The 17,199-nt window shown below is 37.0% G+C and overlaps 1 protein-coding gene across 1 annotated transcript in view; it reads right to left on the reverse strand.

The window, feature by feature from the left end:
- The window catches only part of TTBK2 (tau tubulin kinase 2), a 107,961-nt gene that overhangs the window by 42,238 nt on the left and 48,524 nt on the right, over window positions 1-17,199 (reverse strand). The window contains exons 7-8 of the mRNA XM_068398631.1: window positions 829-894; window positions 143-235 (exon numbers count right to left, since the gene is read on the reverse strand). Coding sequence (XP_068254732.1) covers window positions 143-235; window positions 829-894 — 159 coding nt within the window. The remainder of the gene's footprint in view (window positions 1-142; window positions 236-828; window positions 895-17,199) is intronic.

The following is a 17,199-nucleotide window of genomic DNA, read 5'->3' on the forward strand; positions in this document are numbered from 1 at the left end:
AGAACTAACACTAGAAACCACTGGAAAATGTAATGTTAAAATTAATGAACCAGTGATTCTTAGTGGAATCTTTATCACAGCATTCGCTTGCAACCCAGAAGTAAACCTCCCTCATGATCTTTGTTTTCACTTCTAGGTTTACCTTATCTTTTATTTTTCTCCAAGGCAGCTGCCCAACCACAAATTCCACCAACATGTAGAACAGGGACCAGAGGTCATCATGCCGACCCATTTCCTGCAAAAAAGAAATATTATTCTAATGCATCTTACAAATACCTATAAGACAAAAGGGAAGACTGATTCTTTACTGTTCTAGAGACTTAAATTATTATATATAAAAATTAACATCATCAACAGTGCAAAACAAGTTCATATAATTAAATCCAGCAACTATTTTAAGTAGAAACATACAATTAAATTTCCATAGAAGATACAGAGAAACGAAACAGATGTTGAAGTGTGTTAAAATAACATTGCAAATCTCTATACTGCAAGAGCTCTTTATTTAGATTTCTTTAGCGTTATGATGTTAAGATGGCATACTGGATATTATGTATTTTATAAAACTCAGTAACTTCACCTTTTTAATTTACTAATTTACAATACAATTGAACATCAAAGGTAACTATTAAAACCACTATTATTTATACAAGAACTTTTTTACCCTCAACTACTGTGAAGTATATTATCCTTTCTCAAAAGTTATAAGTATTAATTTCTACATAATAAATACATACATATGAATACAACAAAAAGGAAATCAACAGCAACTGCATTACTAACTGCATTCAGCCATGAGATGGATATGATATAGATTGAGATACTCACTCTGTTTCTATGAGCATTGATTGATGCGTATCGTACCGTTCCTCGAAAACCAGCGACAGCTCGTGGCTGTAAAGAATAGAAAAAGAAAAAAATTCTCATTGTCAGGAATAAATCCTCTAACTACTTAACTTGGCATCTACAAAGTGAGTATGGAGACACAACAATTATCATTTGAGACTTTTCGTTTTATTTCAAGTTACTGTGTTTCTAAAAGTTCTCAGTGGAAATCCAAGTAGGCACCACAAAGTGACATATGCCATAGCTTTTTAAACCACTATTTATGTCATGTTTTGTTCTCCACAGGCATCAAGTCCTATTTACTTCATCTCTCAAAAAAGCTGTATGGCAGAACTATTCCTCTTTTTTCTCCAATAATGAAATTATTTCTTGGTTTTAACTATTAGAAGTTTGAGTTTTAAAATTCTGACAGGATCTAAACCACAACGATTTCTTCCACTTTGCTAAAATACACCAATATTATGTGGTATGAACAGACAACCAGCCATTCACTGAAATGTGCTAGCAACATTTTCACATATTATTTTCTGAACTAGCAAATCAATAATTTTTTTGAGAAATTCCAAAAGCAGGGAAAGCCACAGGTAAGTCTCAAAGCTGTGGCTGGCAATAAATAGCAAGGGCTGCACTACAGGCACCAATTAAAAATATTTTTTTCTTTTCTAGTTTCTGAATACCAGCATTTCCTCCCCGACACTCTAGATATTGTATGATCATAAGTCAATTGGTGTTTTACAATCACAGAATATATTTTCCCATCCTTCTTTCCATCAGATAAAATGTTACAAAAAGAATTATATAACTGATAATAGTTATAACTACTACATATTTACAATTTTTAAAAAAAAATCTAACCATGTTGTTATTACTTTGCCTAAGACAGATATCCAGTCCATGCTACCCCCTTAATTAATCATTCTACATAAAGAGAACTGCCAGACCTGCTAAATTTGCTTTCTTTTACACAGTCTTATCTTCCCAATCAATAATTCTTTTTGTTTCCTCTAACAGTGGACGTGAAAAACTTGAATTATCTTCCTCACCTCTGACTTGTACTTAAAAGGGTATTGGTGATCTGTCTGCCTGCCCCAGACTCATGAAAATTCTCAAGATTTTAAAAATTTTTGCACAGTACATTTAAAACTCTGGTTTGATATACACACACAGATAACCAGAATATAAAATTATTACCCGATTAAGATAAAACACTTCAGTCTCTCCCCACCTATATATATATAGGTATAATTTCTTTTTATCCACCAAGAGACGCTACACCGAGAGCTATCATTTAAGTATGTCGAAGCTGCCATTACTGTCAGTAACCCTATCAATTAAATCCAGCAGGATTATGCAGCAACGCCTTTAAAAAGGCTTCAACAGCCCATATAATCAATGTCTGCTAGAGTGGTATGATGAGAGCTGAACTGGTGTTAGTCAAGGTGGAGAATATTTTCTAGGATGTTCTTAACATGAACAGGTTCTCAGATGATTTTCCATAAATCTTAGGTTTTGCACATTATCATAAAGCTTAAATGGTGCTTGGAACACATTTTGTGTTCAGGCAAGGTAGACAATTGAGTTTCTACCTTAATTCTTGTAAGGATATCATATGCCGTACTGAACACTACCCTGAAATGAAGCATAACACTGTAGTTGCAGAAATTTCACAATACCATGCAATTATAAAAGGAATAGCTCAAAATGCTTTGGAACTGCTACATTTCAGGAGAAAATAAATTTTTCAAAAACACGACTTAAGTTGCCGCCTTAGTAGTTCTGAAGATTGGCAAACCATCCAAATAAGAATAATATAGCATCACTGCCAAGACAATCAAAATACAGGTAAATTTCCAAAAAGATGCAGTTTGGTGAATAGCACTTCTTCAGAAGGACACTGAGACCTTAACTTCAAAACACCCAGAAATACAGATTCAGTAAATCCCAAGAGCATGAAGTTTCAGAAGATGAAACCAAATGCTTACTGTGTTCAGCCTGTGGTTTGAATGTTAAAAAGGAAGGACTACATTCAGTTTCACTAAGTTAAGTTTTTCCGTTCTGAGAATAATGAAAAATATGAAAACTAGGATGAAATGAGGCTTTTATTCCTAGGGTAACAACTTAAATTTCTACTTGATAACTAGCACAAAAACATTCCAGTTGCTTGACAAGGAAATAAGAGTAAGAAATGGCATATGGAATCTAAATTATCCCATCCAGTTTACAAAAACTAACAATCTGACCTACTGCAGTTCTGTCCTGGGGGAGAAAAGTCCATATGAGGAATTTCATTGTGTACCAACTCAATTGCTTTTGAATGTTAAAGTCACTGCCATCCTTAGATATTCCTATGAAATTATTTGCTCTAAGATGATTTCAAGTATCTGAGAATCACCTGACGGGGCCGGGGGGTGCAGAAGCATGAATATTGTTTCTATATATTAGCTTAGCATGAAATGAATTCTGAATTCTTTACCCCAGAAAGGACATCTAAACACTTTTACAATCTCTTGCCTTAAAGTGTAGTTTGTATAAATCTGACTTAGGAGCATATGTAACTCTGTTACATTTTAAGACACAATAAAATACCTTTTGCTAATGCGACTGATCACTATTTAATAGTGGTATTACAATGCCACACAACAACAATAGATTAATTTTATCATGTCACTAACAACATGAATGATGGCTCTAGTAGCTCAAATCAAGTTTGCCCAATTCAGAATAGAATTTATAGACTTCTGAGCATTTGCAAGACTTCTGAAACTGTTTCAGAGCTCTTCAGGCATCTCACAATGGCTCATGTAGTAAAAAAGAAATATTACAGGTAATAATAGTAACTTCCTGAATGATTCACCACATTTTTTCAAATAAAATCCCCCTCTGCTATTACTGATCATGTTAATTTGTTTTTAGACACCTCCAAATTTTTCCTGTCTGAGTTCACCTGCCACCAATTGGGGGGAAAAGAGAAAACAAACCAAAAGAGCCTTGCAGAAACTTTGTTTATGGTATTGTGTTCCAGATGTCTTACCTAAGAAAGCTGCTATGAGACAGCAACTGAGCTTCCTTAAAGCAAAGTAGATTTCCTTGTTGAGAAAAAAGCTTAATAGGTCCATTTTTTTCAGTCATCATAGGTGACCTATTAAGACAACCAACAGAATCTACGGTATTTTTGGAGCCTATAGCTGTAACGGGCATTTGTACTAAAGAGACGATGAATCCTACATTTGAATACATCCGTGAATTCCACTGACACCCTTGATTAAAGTGGATCACATCTATGTTCCCTTTCCATGACAAATGCCACAATCAACATTTTCCTGTTTTTTCACTTGAAATTTAGTGGGAGTTTTTTCTTATCAGTCATAGACTGGGAGCAGTCACCACACATTTATGGCAACTATTGTTATCATGTTTTTCCTTCAGATAGAGTAAGAAAGCTTTTGAAATAGATATCTCTCAAATTGGCACAGGAACAAATGGGGAAGTATGGAAGAGTTCTTGGATTCTAGAGTCATACTTTCTGCAGAAACAAGAATTCCTACAAAACTTTGCCTTAAATCCCAGGTATTAAATTAGTGGTAGGCCACACAGATCACATTATTTAGTTCCTTTATTAGAATAAGGGATATAATTTCTAAGAAGTTCTTCCATACTTATATTTGACACAAAACATACTTTGCAAATCTTCTACAAATCTGTAACTTGTTTAGATCAGTTTACATAAAAAAGTTTTTTCTCATATAATTAGCTCAAGCAGTGATCTGGAAGTGAGAGTTGTCTCAGATTTGATTACTATCACTAAATTCTTCAAATGCAAGTTAAAATAAATTATTTTGAAGATACAGGCATATGAAGCAGATCCAATGACTATGAAGAATTTTTCTACACATAAAGGTACTTCTTAATGTAACACCAATTTTCTTTGGAGGTGGCCCTGCCCTGGAAACACATAACAATGTCTGAGATAAACTACATGCAGGAAATTAGGAGTTCCTAAAAAAGTGAACTATTTCCTTTAAACACACAGGTTTGCAGACTCCTGGGAGACACTATGCTTACAAACCTGTCTATGACTGTTGCTTCTTTGGAGGGGCTGTGGAGGAGGCAAATCACACTCCTTAGCTCAGTTCAGTATCTCTAGATAAATGCTCTGGGTTTATTGCTCTGGGTAATGTTGGTAATATCATGCAGAGCAAAAAGTTAACTTTTTACTGCAGTCATGGAAACTAGATAATAAGCATGAAAAAATAAAACAATAATGATTCTTTACATTATATCTGACACACCATGGTTCTTCCTATCAGTCAGGCAATAACTGGGAATTCTTAAGTGTCTTTACGTTTTAGATTGAGAAACCAACTCAAGCAGTGAACTTCACCTTCTCGGTGCTGCCTCTAAAGCCGATTTCTAAAGCGCGTAGGGGGGTGGATAGAGAAGCAGCCATGTACATTACCTCCATTTCCCTTTGTTAAAGGCAGAATCCTCCTTTCTTATCTTTTCCCTTTAAAAAGTCAATTTCCTAGTTCTTTTACCCAACAGGGATATATTTCCAGGATTGGAACTATACATATCTCTGATTCTTTGGAAACTTTTTCATACCAAATGACTTCAACAATTCACATTTTCATTCCCCCTGTTTTTGTGGATATAGGCTTTGCAACCTAATCGAATGCCTAGCATGTGTTAGCACCAATTTAAAGTAAATGAAAAATTCAGGGATCATTTGGGTAAGGAAAGATCAAGCAGTTGAAATACAACTGCCATTACAATATATTATACATCTCAATTAGTTTTCACTGTATATACAGCTCTTCAAACCCACACTTTTGGCTCTACATAAAAACCACATCAGACACTAATAACCAAGTACCTTGCACTTAGAACTCTTTATCAACCCATCTTCTACCAGTTGTCAGTACAACACCTTATTTGGACTCAGATCTACCTCAACAGAAATTGTGATTTCCAAAAATCAGCTGTCTGATCCTATGCTACCTAGTTCCAGCAGAAGCTGGGTAACAAGCTGAGTTAACATCTAACAGTACAATTAAATTTTGCTATTGTGGGTTCTAACAGACATGGGGTGACAAATGAAAATTTAACTCCAACTGCCTGTGCTATAAAGAGCATCACCACTAAGGCAGCAATATTTGATACACGAACCAGCTTCCGAGCTACTCAGTTTTCAATCTGGAGTATCTACTTAGCCAATGCGATGCACCAGCTGAAAACGGCAATCGTTCCAAAGCTGATTCATGAGCAGACAAAAAGTCTGGTGGGCTGGAGGTGGTAATAACCTACTACTAAGTGTCTGTCACAAACCTGAACTTACTGCAATGAAAAATTACACAGGATAAATCTGCCATGTGTATGTTTGCTTTGCCCTGTGCAATCTTTCTTCTTCCTCTTATACCAGGAGCTGAAGCAGAGATTACTGTAAGAGGAAGACTACCTACGTAAGCCAGGTAATGCTCTGGCAGAGAATTTCCCCACACAGCAGAATATTGTTTTACTTATCTCCATAAGTAAAAATTTTATGATTGTTCTGCATTATGGGAAGTCCTGTGCTCTTAGCAGACTGGAGAACCAAAACCTTCATTTTTAATTGTTTTGTACATACCATATTTAGTATTTATAATGTTAATACCATACATTAAAGAGTTGCCTCAATCCAGTAGTAGACTTATTTCAGTAGTAGACTTATTTTCAACTAAGGATGAGAAGCAAAAGGTCTCAAGCAAGCTAATGTACATAAAAAAACACACTTTCCTTCTTTTCTTTTAAACTATTGAAACTAATTTTTCATAACTCACGAGAGAATTTAGTCTATAGCTCAGAAAGAATTAGAAACTAAAGTTTCTGTTTTGATTTTGGTTTGCTTCTATTTTTACCAGGAAAAAATTTTACTGGACCAAACCATCTGTCTTTCCACTATAATAGCTTTTAATTTCAAACAAATAGGGCACCTCTCAAAGACTTTCAGTTCCTGCAAGTTTAATGAAAATTAGTGATTAAAGACAGAACCCAAATTAGTACCTTGGCACAGAGGCAGACAGTTAAAATTCAATTAAAATGGCTCACATCCATCTTAAGAGACACCTATCAGGTGGTCAATCAGCATGCATTTTAGATGGCAAGTAAGCACATGCCTAGTCCCAAAACTGTGACTATGTACTGGTCAGAAAGGCAGGGTGTAGTATTAAGCTGAAAATACTAAGAAATTTGGAGGGCATAAGGGAACCAGTACACAAAACCATAGGAAAGCAGTAAGTTTCACCACTCATAGAATAATTCAATTTTTTTCAAAGATAATATCAAATCTCAGTGGAAAATTTATTTATCTTTTCTTTTAAAGGACTGTTACAGCCCACTTCCCTGAGCACCTATCAGGTCTGTAGAAAATAAAGGAATTGCTGTATCAGAATATAGAACAGCTGTACAGCACACCAGAATTCCTAAACTAAATTGTTCAATGATTGTTTGGATCTGATATCAGTGTTCTGCACATCACAGGAAAGTAGAAAAAAAAAAATATACCCCAACAATTACAAAGTATTCTATTACAAAAATTAAATCTTTTTCATATCTCAGCTATTTATCCACCTGTTCCTCCAGGCAGGGCATTCATAGATTGTGTATTCTTTTTATTTTTCACCCCAAAATCCCAAACACCAGGTCACAAAGAATCTTCCTCTCAAAGAAATAACCATATATTATTTTCTTAAGTTTTTAATTTCATTTAATTATTGCAAGAATATTCCATAGAGATATTACAAAATAGTATCACATCACATGAAATTCATATATTCATTCCACTTGTGTCACCTTCTAAGTCAACTCATAATGCTCTTTTTTCATCTTTTACACTAACTCACTACCTGCCTTTTTCACCTTGTACTATCACACATGAGACACCAGCTGTCTGTCTCTGTAACACTGATTTCCTTCATTTTGGCACTGGTGAGGCCACACCTTGAATACTATGTTCAGTTTTGGGCCGCTCACTTCAAGAAAGACATTGACGTGCTGATGCGTTGCCCAAGGAAGGGCAATGAAGCTGGTGAAGGGTCTAGAGCACAAGTCTTATGAGGAGCAGCTGAGGGAACTGGGGGTGTTTAGTCTGGAGAAAAGGAGGCTCAGGGGAGACCTTATTGCTGTTTACAACAGCAAGGAGGTTGTAGTGAGGGGGGTGTCAGTCTCTTCTCCCAAGTAACAAATGAGAGGAAACAGCCTCAAATTGTGCGAGGGGAGGTTTAGATTAGATATCAGGAAAAGTTTCTTCACCAAAAGGGTTATCAAACATTGGAACAGGCTGCCCAGGGAAGTGGTTAAGTCACCATCCCTGGAGGTATTTAAAAGATGTGTAGATGTGATGCTTAGGGATATGGTTTAGTGGTGGACTTGGCAGTGCTGGGTTAATGGTTGGACTTGATCATCTTAAAGGTCCTTTCCAACCAAAACGATTCTCTGATTCTTCTTTGTCAGTAATACAATCAAACTGGCAAGGATCATGTTCATTGGATGCTGAAAGTGCTACATATATACATTAAAAGATTGTGCCTTAAATAATCTCCCTCTATGTCCTTGAAGGAGATTATGGCAGACAAACATAATAAATAGTGTTACACTGGTAGGTATAACACAGCTATATTATTATATCATTGGTAGGTGTATCACGGCTACGCACTACTTCAAAAACTTTTGAAACCTAACAATTTAATAGTTATTTTAATATCTTTATTAAAAAATAATGTCTGCACAAACCTCTCCAAACTAACTCCCTTGTCTTCCCTATAAAGTTATCACTAATTCAGAAATGGAGCCTCAAATGACTAACGTCATAATTCTTTCAACTCATGCAGATTCCTGCTTATAAATCCAATAAAACAAAGGGCTCTTGGCTTAGTCTCTCCAGCAAATAACCATTTCCATGTAAGACATTTTGACATAAAAATCTAAACCTTCTTCAGTTTCTCCTGGGATTTAAGAAAAGTAAAGATGAATTAGGCTCCTCTCTTTGTTGACTTAGATGACATGAGGGAGAGAATTAAGGAGTAGGTATAGGTTATTTAAGAATGAGGCTGTATGTTTACATCTTGCATTGAATGGCTCTGATATTATATAATAATTCCTTTGCTACAGAACTGAAAGTTATAAAGAAAATATAAAGCGGTAATAATTCATCTTAGGCTCTTCAACAGAACTCCATTTACTAAAACAAAGCTTTTTTTTCCTTTAAAGCAATTCATTTTTTAAAAGCTATCAACTATCAAATGCTTAGCTCAGAATTTAGACGGAAATCTTGCAAACCTCATCTATTTCCTAAAATACATGTACTGTAGTCTGACTGATGCAGATTTAGTGAAGAATAGCTGAAAACATAGTTTTAAAATATTTGTTCTTTAGACATTTTCTTTGTACTACGGTTGCAAAATGTACAAAATGTAATTTTATAGTCATGGAAAGACAGAAGTGGGCTATAACAGGAAGGGATAGTCAGGTTTCCAAAAAATTATCCCAGTCCTCTTTTCCAATACTACTTTTGAATCTTTATTTATTAATAAAAAGATTTATTTTAGAAACAGAGAACATAGAGTAAATAGTTTCCAACTCTATTATCAGGAGCCTACTGCACTCTATTTGGCAGCTGAATTATATCACATACATCTCTATTGCTCTTTCTTTTATTTTTATATGTGCCATAATCGCTGAACTGATTTTGCTAATTGCTGTAAAATACACAATCAGTGCAACAACATTATTCAAATAAATTAAGATTTACATACTAAAGATTTAAAATATTCCTTTGTTTATAATTTCTTGTTCATTCTATGCCTTTCTGCCGATTTATAGAGAGTTGAGTACAAAACTATTACTTATTTTTAATGTTTTACAGTCCCAGCTCTTGAATCTTCTGAAGAAGTGCGGAAGAGAAGTGAAGAGAGGTGGCTGTTAGGAGACTGATCTCAAAATACATGATTAAGATACCTGTCCTATGGTTCAAGCTAAAACTTCAACTTGCCAACTTATTCCATCCCACCAAACTCCTCAGTAAGCTGGTAACAATGAAAAAACTGAACATAATTTAGCCTTGTTGAATTGCATCCCACTTCCCTGTCATGCCTTCTTCCTCCCTTCATATAGATGAGAATAAATATTTCTAGAAACTGTTTCAAGAAGCAGCTGACCCAGTGCAATGCTCTACAGAGGCAGACACTACTTCTGGTCCTGGCAGAGCACAGTGGTCTTCCCAGGCTAGACAGCTCACACAAAGCTTCACACTAATACAGCTGAACTACTTCCAGATTTAAAGTTCACTGAGGCATTTACAGGACACCTTTGAGGTTATCACCAAATGTTTCTTGTTCTTGTTTCAACACCTGCTATCTTTACCGCTGCAGTAGAGGGGGAATGGGGCAGGTAAATAATATTCATTCTCAGTCACCCTTTTCCTTCTCCTCCTCCTCTTGTTTTTCCCCTTGCACTTTCTGATACCTCATGCATTCCATTCCTCTCCCTTATTTCATGAAATCTAATCACAGACCTGGGGAGGAATAAGGGAAAATCTGAAGAGTTAAGTGGAATCCACAGTGATTTGGTAAAGATCAGTTTAAAGAATTTGACAGGGAGGAACCGCTGCAAGTTACATAGCCATTTAATGCCTGACATTACTTCACTGTGTTCAGTGCCTTCTTCACATTAATTTCTGTCTTTGTTAGACAAACAATGTAGAAATTAATAAAAATAATTCTGGTTTTAGGATTGACCAGTTATAGACATTTCATCCTGGGAACTTCTCAAGCCAAATTTTACCATGCACTTGTCTTTGCTTTGTAACCATTAGCACTGAGGTGTCCAGTACATCATGAATAGCTTTCATGCAAACACTGAGGAGAAAACGTAACTTTTTGTCACTTCCCTGCTCCAAAAAATTATGTTGCAAGATACTGGTGTGTTCACTCAAGGAGACAACTTATGAAAGGTCTACTCTAAAGTATATCAACATGTAAAAGCCTCAGAGGACTGTTATACAGACAGGAACTTATTAACACATGTTTTGCTTCCTCCATCATCCTTCCCATAATTTGAATCTTTCTGTGGCAGTAAGGAGGAGCGGGTAACGGTGTTATTAGTCCGGTACAGCATTAATGGAAGAGAACTGAGAAATGAAGAGAACTGAGAAATGAGAAATAAAGAGAACTGAGAAATGATGAGCCTGAGCAGATTAGCCCCCTGGGAGCACTGGAAGGCTCTTGAGTGCTTCTTGTGCCATGCCTGAATAGTTAGGTAGCTCTTGCTCCATGCCACAGGGTGTCTCCACGCCAAGCTTGAGAATGCATGCTGAACTATTCAAGTTCTTGTGTTTTGCAGAAACAGGTTAGGAAAAGGATAAAAGGGAAGGATAAAACAGGATTATCTTAAGGTTCAAATTCCTCCTTGTAACATATCATGTATAGTACCATAGCACCTACAACTGCAGTAACACTGCTTTGTGACATTCATCACTTGCAGCCTGGACAACAGCAGCCTAACTACACAGCAGTGCAACTGTTAGTGAGACATGACTCCAGTGAACTCTACTCACACAAGAGTGACAGTGAAAAGAGGAGGCTAAAAAGAAGTTGTTGCAATAACTGATAAGGAAATAACCTTAATAATAATAAGGACTGATGAAAATTTTAACAGAAAAAAGAAGGCATGTGGATAAATTTTAGAGAAGTTTGCATAAGTTTCAGTGAGAAAATAAGATTTAGTGATAACTTGAAGGTAAAAATGAAATGAAGAAGAGGAGCTCAAAAATTGTACTGCAAGTTTAAGTGACAATACATGTTAAATATGAGACAGACAGTATAGCTGAGGAAGATGAGAAGATTTCAAGAAGAAAAATAAATATGATTTTACTTGTTTAGGTGCAAACATGCAATCCTCAACTAATCACATCCCTGTGTAATGTACTAATAGAGATTGAGAGAGAACATTACTGAGAGAAGACAGCAAAAGGTAAATGCCAGCATGTCCTGGTTTGGCCTAAACCAGGCCGATTTTCCTTTCAGTGATTTTTACTTTCAGCTAAGTCTCCTCTAACTAACTGCATGTTTTTGCAGACAGTGTCTGCTTCCAGGACTGATAACGCTCGAAGTTTGTAGTTATCACTGAGGCACCGGTAGGGATGTTGTGCAGAAAGGCTCTTGCTGTACTTATTCTTGAGAGAAACCAAGGTCACTGCTGAATTCCTCATTGCTTACGAGTGAAGAGCCGAAGGGGGGGTCGCAGCTGCAGAGGGGAGCGAACAGGGCAGGTGACCCAAAATTGACCAACGAGGGTATTCCATCCCATACACGTCATTCTCGGTATAAAGGGGGGGGATCACGAGGGTCTCGCCCTCTTTCTGCTATGGCCGGTGTCCAGGGAGGACTCCGTCTGTTTTCCTGCTGCCCCCGATCCCGATCCGTGCGTTCCTGAATCCAGCTCTCGACCATCGCTAGGCCCAGGCTGGGCCTTCCCGGAGCCTGCCCTGCAGTGCCGGTGGTGACGTGGCTGACTTCAGGGGAGCTTGATCTTGGTTTTGTATATATATTTGTATATATTTGATTATTTCTATTATTATTATTATACCTTTTTTTCATTATTATAGTTTATTAAAACTGTTTTAATTTTCCAACCCAGAAGTCTCTCTCCCTTTTCCCTTTCCCTTTCCCTCTGGGGGGAGGGGGGGAGGATAACAGAGGGCATCTGCCACAGGTTTAATCGCCAGCCCAGCTTTAAACCGTGACACAGCAACAAAATGCTTCTCAACAGGGTGAAACAACCACTGAACAGTACATTTAACAAAATGACACGGACCATTACTGTCACGGTTTAAAGCTGGGCCGGCTATTAAACCTGTGGCAGATGCTCTCTGTTAACCCTCCCCCCCACCCAAAGGGAAAGGGAAAGGGGAAAAGGGAGAGAGACTTACGGGTTGGAAAGTTAAAACAGTTTTAATAAACCTATAATAATGAAAAAGAGTATAATAATAATAATAGAAATAATCAAATATATACAAATATATATACAAAACCAAGATCGAGCTCCCCCGATGTCGGCCACGTCACCACCGGCACTGCAGGGCAGGCTCCGGGAAGGCCCAGCCTGGGCCTAGCGACGGTCGAGAGCTGGATTCAGGGATGCACGGGTTGGGATCGGGGGGAGCAGGAAAACGGACAGGGTCCTCCTTGGACACTGGCCAAAGGCTCAAGCCGCAGAAGCAGCCCGAAGCAGCAGAAACACCCAAACACAGCAGAAGCAGCAAGGAAAAGGCGGAAGGGGCAAGAGAGAGGGCGAGACCCTCGTGATCCCCCGCTTTATACTGAGAATGACGTGTATGGGATGGAATACCTTCGTTGGTCAATTTTGGGTCACCTGCCCTGTCCGCTCCTCCCTGCAGGTGCGACCCCCCTTCGGCTCTTCACTCGTAAGCAGTGAGGAATTTAGCAGTGACCTTGGTTTCTCTAAGACTAAGTACAGCAAGAGCCTTTCTGCATAACATCCCTACCAGTGCCTCAGTGATAACTACAAACTTCGAGCGTTATCAGTCCTGGAAGCAGACACTGTCTGCAAAACATGCAGTTACTTTCAGAAAGAGCAGTTACTTAGAAGAGACTTAGCTGAAAGTAAAAATCACTGAAAGGAAAATTGGCCTGGTTTAGGCCAAACCAGGACAATTACCCTGCAGCATCTGGCTTTCAACAGTTTTAGTCAGGTTTGGAAGAGAGGTCTTTTTAGACCAGTTAATGTATTTTAGCCAATTATTTATTATATGCTTAATATGGAGCACTATCAATTGAAAGAGCTCCCTGCAACTTTTTTTTAGTATTTAATTATTTTTCATATAATTCACTGCCATTTAATACTGTACTCATAAAACATGTCCTAGTTGTCCTTGGATTTTGCTTTAATCTGTCACTCAAAGCACAGAAAGTATCATGGAACTGCAGAAGATAAGACATGTCTTCCTGCTCTTTAAATAAAACCAAAACCTGATAAATTTCACAATTTTCTAGAGTTGACCAAAGTGCTGCCAATCATTTACATTTAATAGGTGGTCTCAATTTAATCCAGATTTTAATCCGAATGCAATGTTCAGGAACTACTCTTGAACAACTTCCAGGATACAGACTCTTATTTATAATAAATGCATGCAGTCAAGGTATTATTCAGGAGTAGCTACTGACACAAATTCTAAATGATCAGTGGCACTGGGGTAAATAAAGAAAACTGCACCAGTTTTAGTCAGTACTATCTGTGGACCACTTCCGAGACTTTTTTCTTAAAGTAATATCAATGTTTGCAGATCAGGCTATAACAGCATTTACTTGAAGCGGAGACTGAGAATCATATATATGCAATCTATCTTTAAGCAGTCTGTGGGTCCAAATTGCCTTCAGAGAGGACAAAAGTTTTGCAGTGATCCTTTTTCTTACAACACTGTAGCTTCACCATTGCTCCTTTAGATCTTAAAATTATCCCATTTTTTTGCCCATCATAAAAAGCATTTAATGGATACAGCTTCCACTCTTTCAGTACCATAACAACTATGTTCTCTTCCAACCACAGAAATAAATAATCTGCAATTCTTCTGCCAAGATGACAGGAGGTAAGGTAGAATAAGATGGAAGTATTCTCTAGTCCTCCTCAGTGATCAAGACAATCCAGAATATTAAAAGAAAGAAACACCATGCAATTCAAATGCATAACCATTCCCAAATTTTCGTAAAGTAAAAAACAAAATAAAAGGATGAATATACAAGAAATAAATACAGGGATAGAAGGTATGCAACTGAAGTACAATAGAATTCGAAAGCTTTCAAAATGTGTAACTCTGCTTTGATATTTACCCATACATTTCTGTGCAGCGCTCTGCACAGGCGTTTTTTTTTGTTATTTTGGAGGGAGTTGTTTGTTTTGGGTTTTTTGTTGGGATTTTGTTTTTTGTTTTGCTTTTTTAAGAATTCAGCTTCCTAAAGTATATTTCCAGGACACCATCTGTCATCCTAAAGTGAAACTTGAAGATAAAAATTCATTTACTGGAAAATCCTCTGAACCTGAGGGCACTGAGGTTGAAAGAAGAAAGAAGAAAGGCAAGCAGCACTTATCTGATTTTGTACATAAACACCTGAATAGAATAACATGTTCACTGTTTGATGGGAACAGGTTTGTAACTACTTCCCTAGACAACAAAAACATCTAAACATTTGTATTCACAATTGCTTTCACTGCATTTTTCTAAGGATCAGACTGTACAGCAGCTGGTGTATCTTCTGCTTTAGCAGCAGTCAAGAGACAATTTTATCACTGACAGGTCACCAGTAAAGAGCATGAGTAACTCATCAGAAAATTTTGGTGGAGACTCTGTCTCTTTTGGATTTGAATGCTTTTGTTAATGTTTAGAGTTTTATGACTCCTTTAATGCACAGCATATCAGAAAATACAGTGCTACATTCCCTAGTTGTTCTAAAATCAGGACTTTCCAGCTTGGTATGGTTTACAATTTCAAATTTCCAGGTAAAAAAAACATAGCAAGTGAGATCTAAAATACCGTAAACCTCCTTAAAGTATGTTACAAGAATGTAATTTTGTTTTTTTTACTTATTTCAAACAAATACAGGAAAGTTTAGACACTTGAAATTAAGGTCATGCTAAACAAACCTATGAGAGTGAGAACTCCATTGAAGCGCTTCATTTTATTTAAATAACAAATGAAGAATGACCTAAAATCTAGTCACTGGGAAGGGCAGGAGAAAGGTGGGGAAAAGGAGGAAAGCAGTTTTAGGGTAACTCTCCCTTTGACCTAAAAAGCCTTATTTATCAAAAATACAACAGATCCACAGGCAAAACAGAGTCTCCTCAGAATCCCCTTTAACCCTCTAGTTGGGATACTCTCAAAGGGGAAGGCCGTGTCCAAACTAAGCACCAAATTGGGCAAAAAGGAGTTTTCTCCTTCATTCATCTTTGCTGAGTCCAAACCACTAGACTCAGGGGACTGGCTGCTAATTTGAGTAATGCTTTATGCTGCCAGTAAGCGAGACCTGTATACTGAGTAGAAAAACACAGATGTTTTAGATAAAAAGGTTTCATCCAAATACCACCTTCTTCTGCATGGTTTTTCAATTGTGTTTTTCCCTAGCTTTGTCAGCTCAGCTTGCATACATGTTATACTATCTTCTTTGTAAAACAAATACAATTTGGTTATTTGTATTTTGAAGTCCACATAAATAAAAGACAACAAAACTCAGGCCTATGATAATACATGACGGTTTTGTCAATGACAGTTTAATTTATGGATTTTTGAAGAATCATGACCTCAAAGTAATTTTTAAAGGTTAATCTGTTTAAGAGCAAAGACTAGCAGCTTTTTTTTTTACTTTTATTTCGCTTTCTTTATATTAAATTTAATAGTACCTCAAAGAACAGTTGTGGTTAACATTCACTTTAAAACAGGAGTGATGACAACTGCCCAAGAGCTCGCTGTAGTACTGATGATGTTAAGAATGCAAATGTCCTTCGGATTTTGTCCCTCAAGGTTTTCTATTTCTGTACCACAGCTGACATCTTCACTTTCTATTATCACCATGTAAATAGAGACATGTAAACTGAAGGCTGTATGAAGTTAGGTTTACATTCAAAAACAATCATTTATTCTTTGTCTCAAGAAAAAACAGATGCTAGTACTACTTACTTCATCTATCACTAGGACAATGGGAAACAAAATGGTAGGTAAAATAACCCTTTGACAACACTCCCAAAAAGCAATAACCAGTAGACTATGAATCTCATAAATATACTAAATTTGCATCCTGCTAAATGAATTTCCCTGATGATTAGAAAGAGTCCCCACAAGTAAATTCTAATTACTCTGCTCTGCAGTAATCAATTCTTATCTACACCATTAATTCAATTATTGGCTTCCTCTCTCCAACAGATTATTCCCCTTCCCCTGTTTCCTCCTTTCTTCTTTTAACAGCCTACATCATCCCCAGCAGTTTTTGTTCTCCTTCCCACAAACATTTTTCTCTTTTCCGACCTCTTCCATCACTAGACAAGGCTCCTCCCACCAATGAGTGTTTCCTTATCAACTTCCATTCTGGAATTTAATTCTACATCTACCTCAAATACCTGCATCCTAGTACTGTCCCCAACATGTAAAACTTCGTTTGAGAAGCCTATACGCACATAGTGCCCGAGTTTCCATATTCTTCATCCTATTTCCAGCTACATACATATTGTTTTTCAAGGTTTCCCAAAAGTACATGTGGTCAAAATATGTTCCAAGCAAAATAAATAAAATGGACAAAGAGCCAGGATTCAAAC

This window comes from Nyctibius grandis, chromosome 4 (genome assembly GCF_013368605.1).
Source record: "Nyctibius grandis isolate bNycGra1 chromosome 4, bNycGra1.pri, whole genome shotgun sequence".
In the NCBI taxonomy this organism is placed as follows: domain Eukaryota; kingdom Metazoa; phylum Chordata; class Aves; order Nyctibiiformes; family Nyctibiidae; genus Nyctibius; species Nyctibius grandis.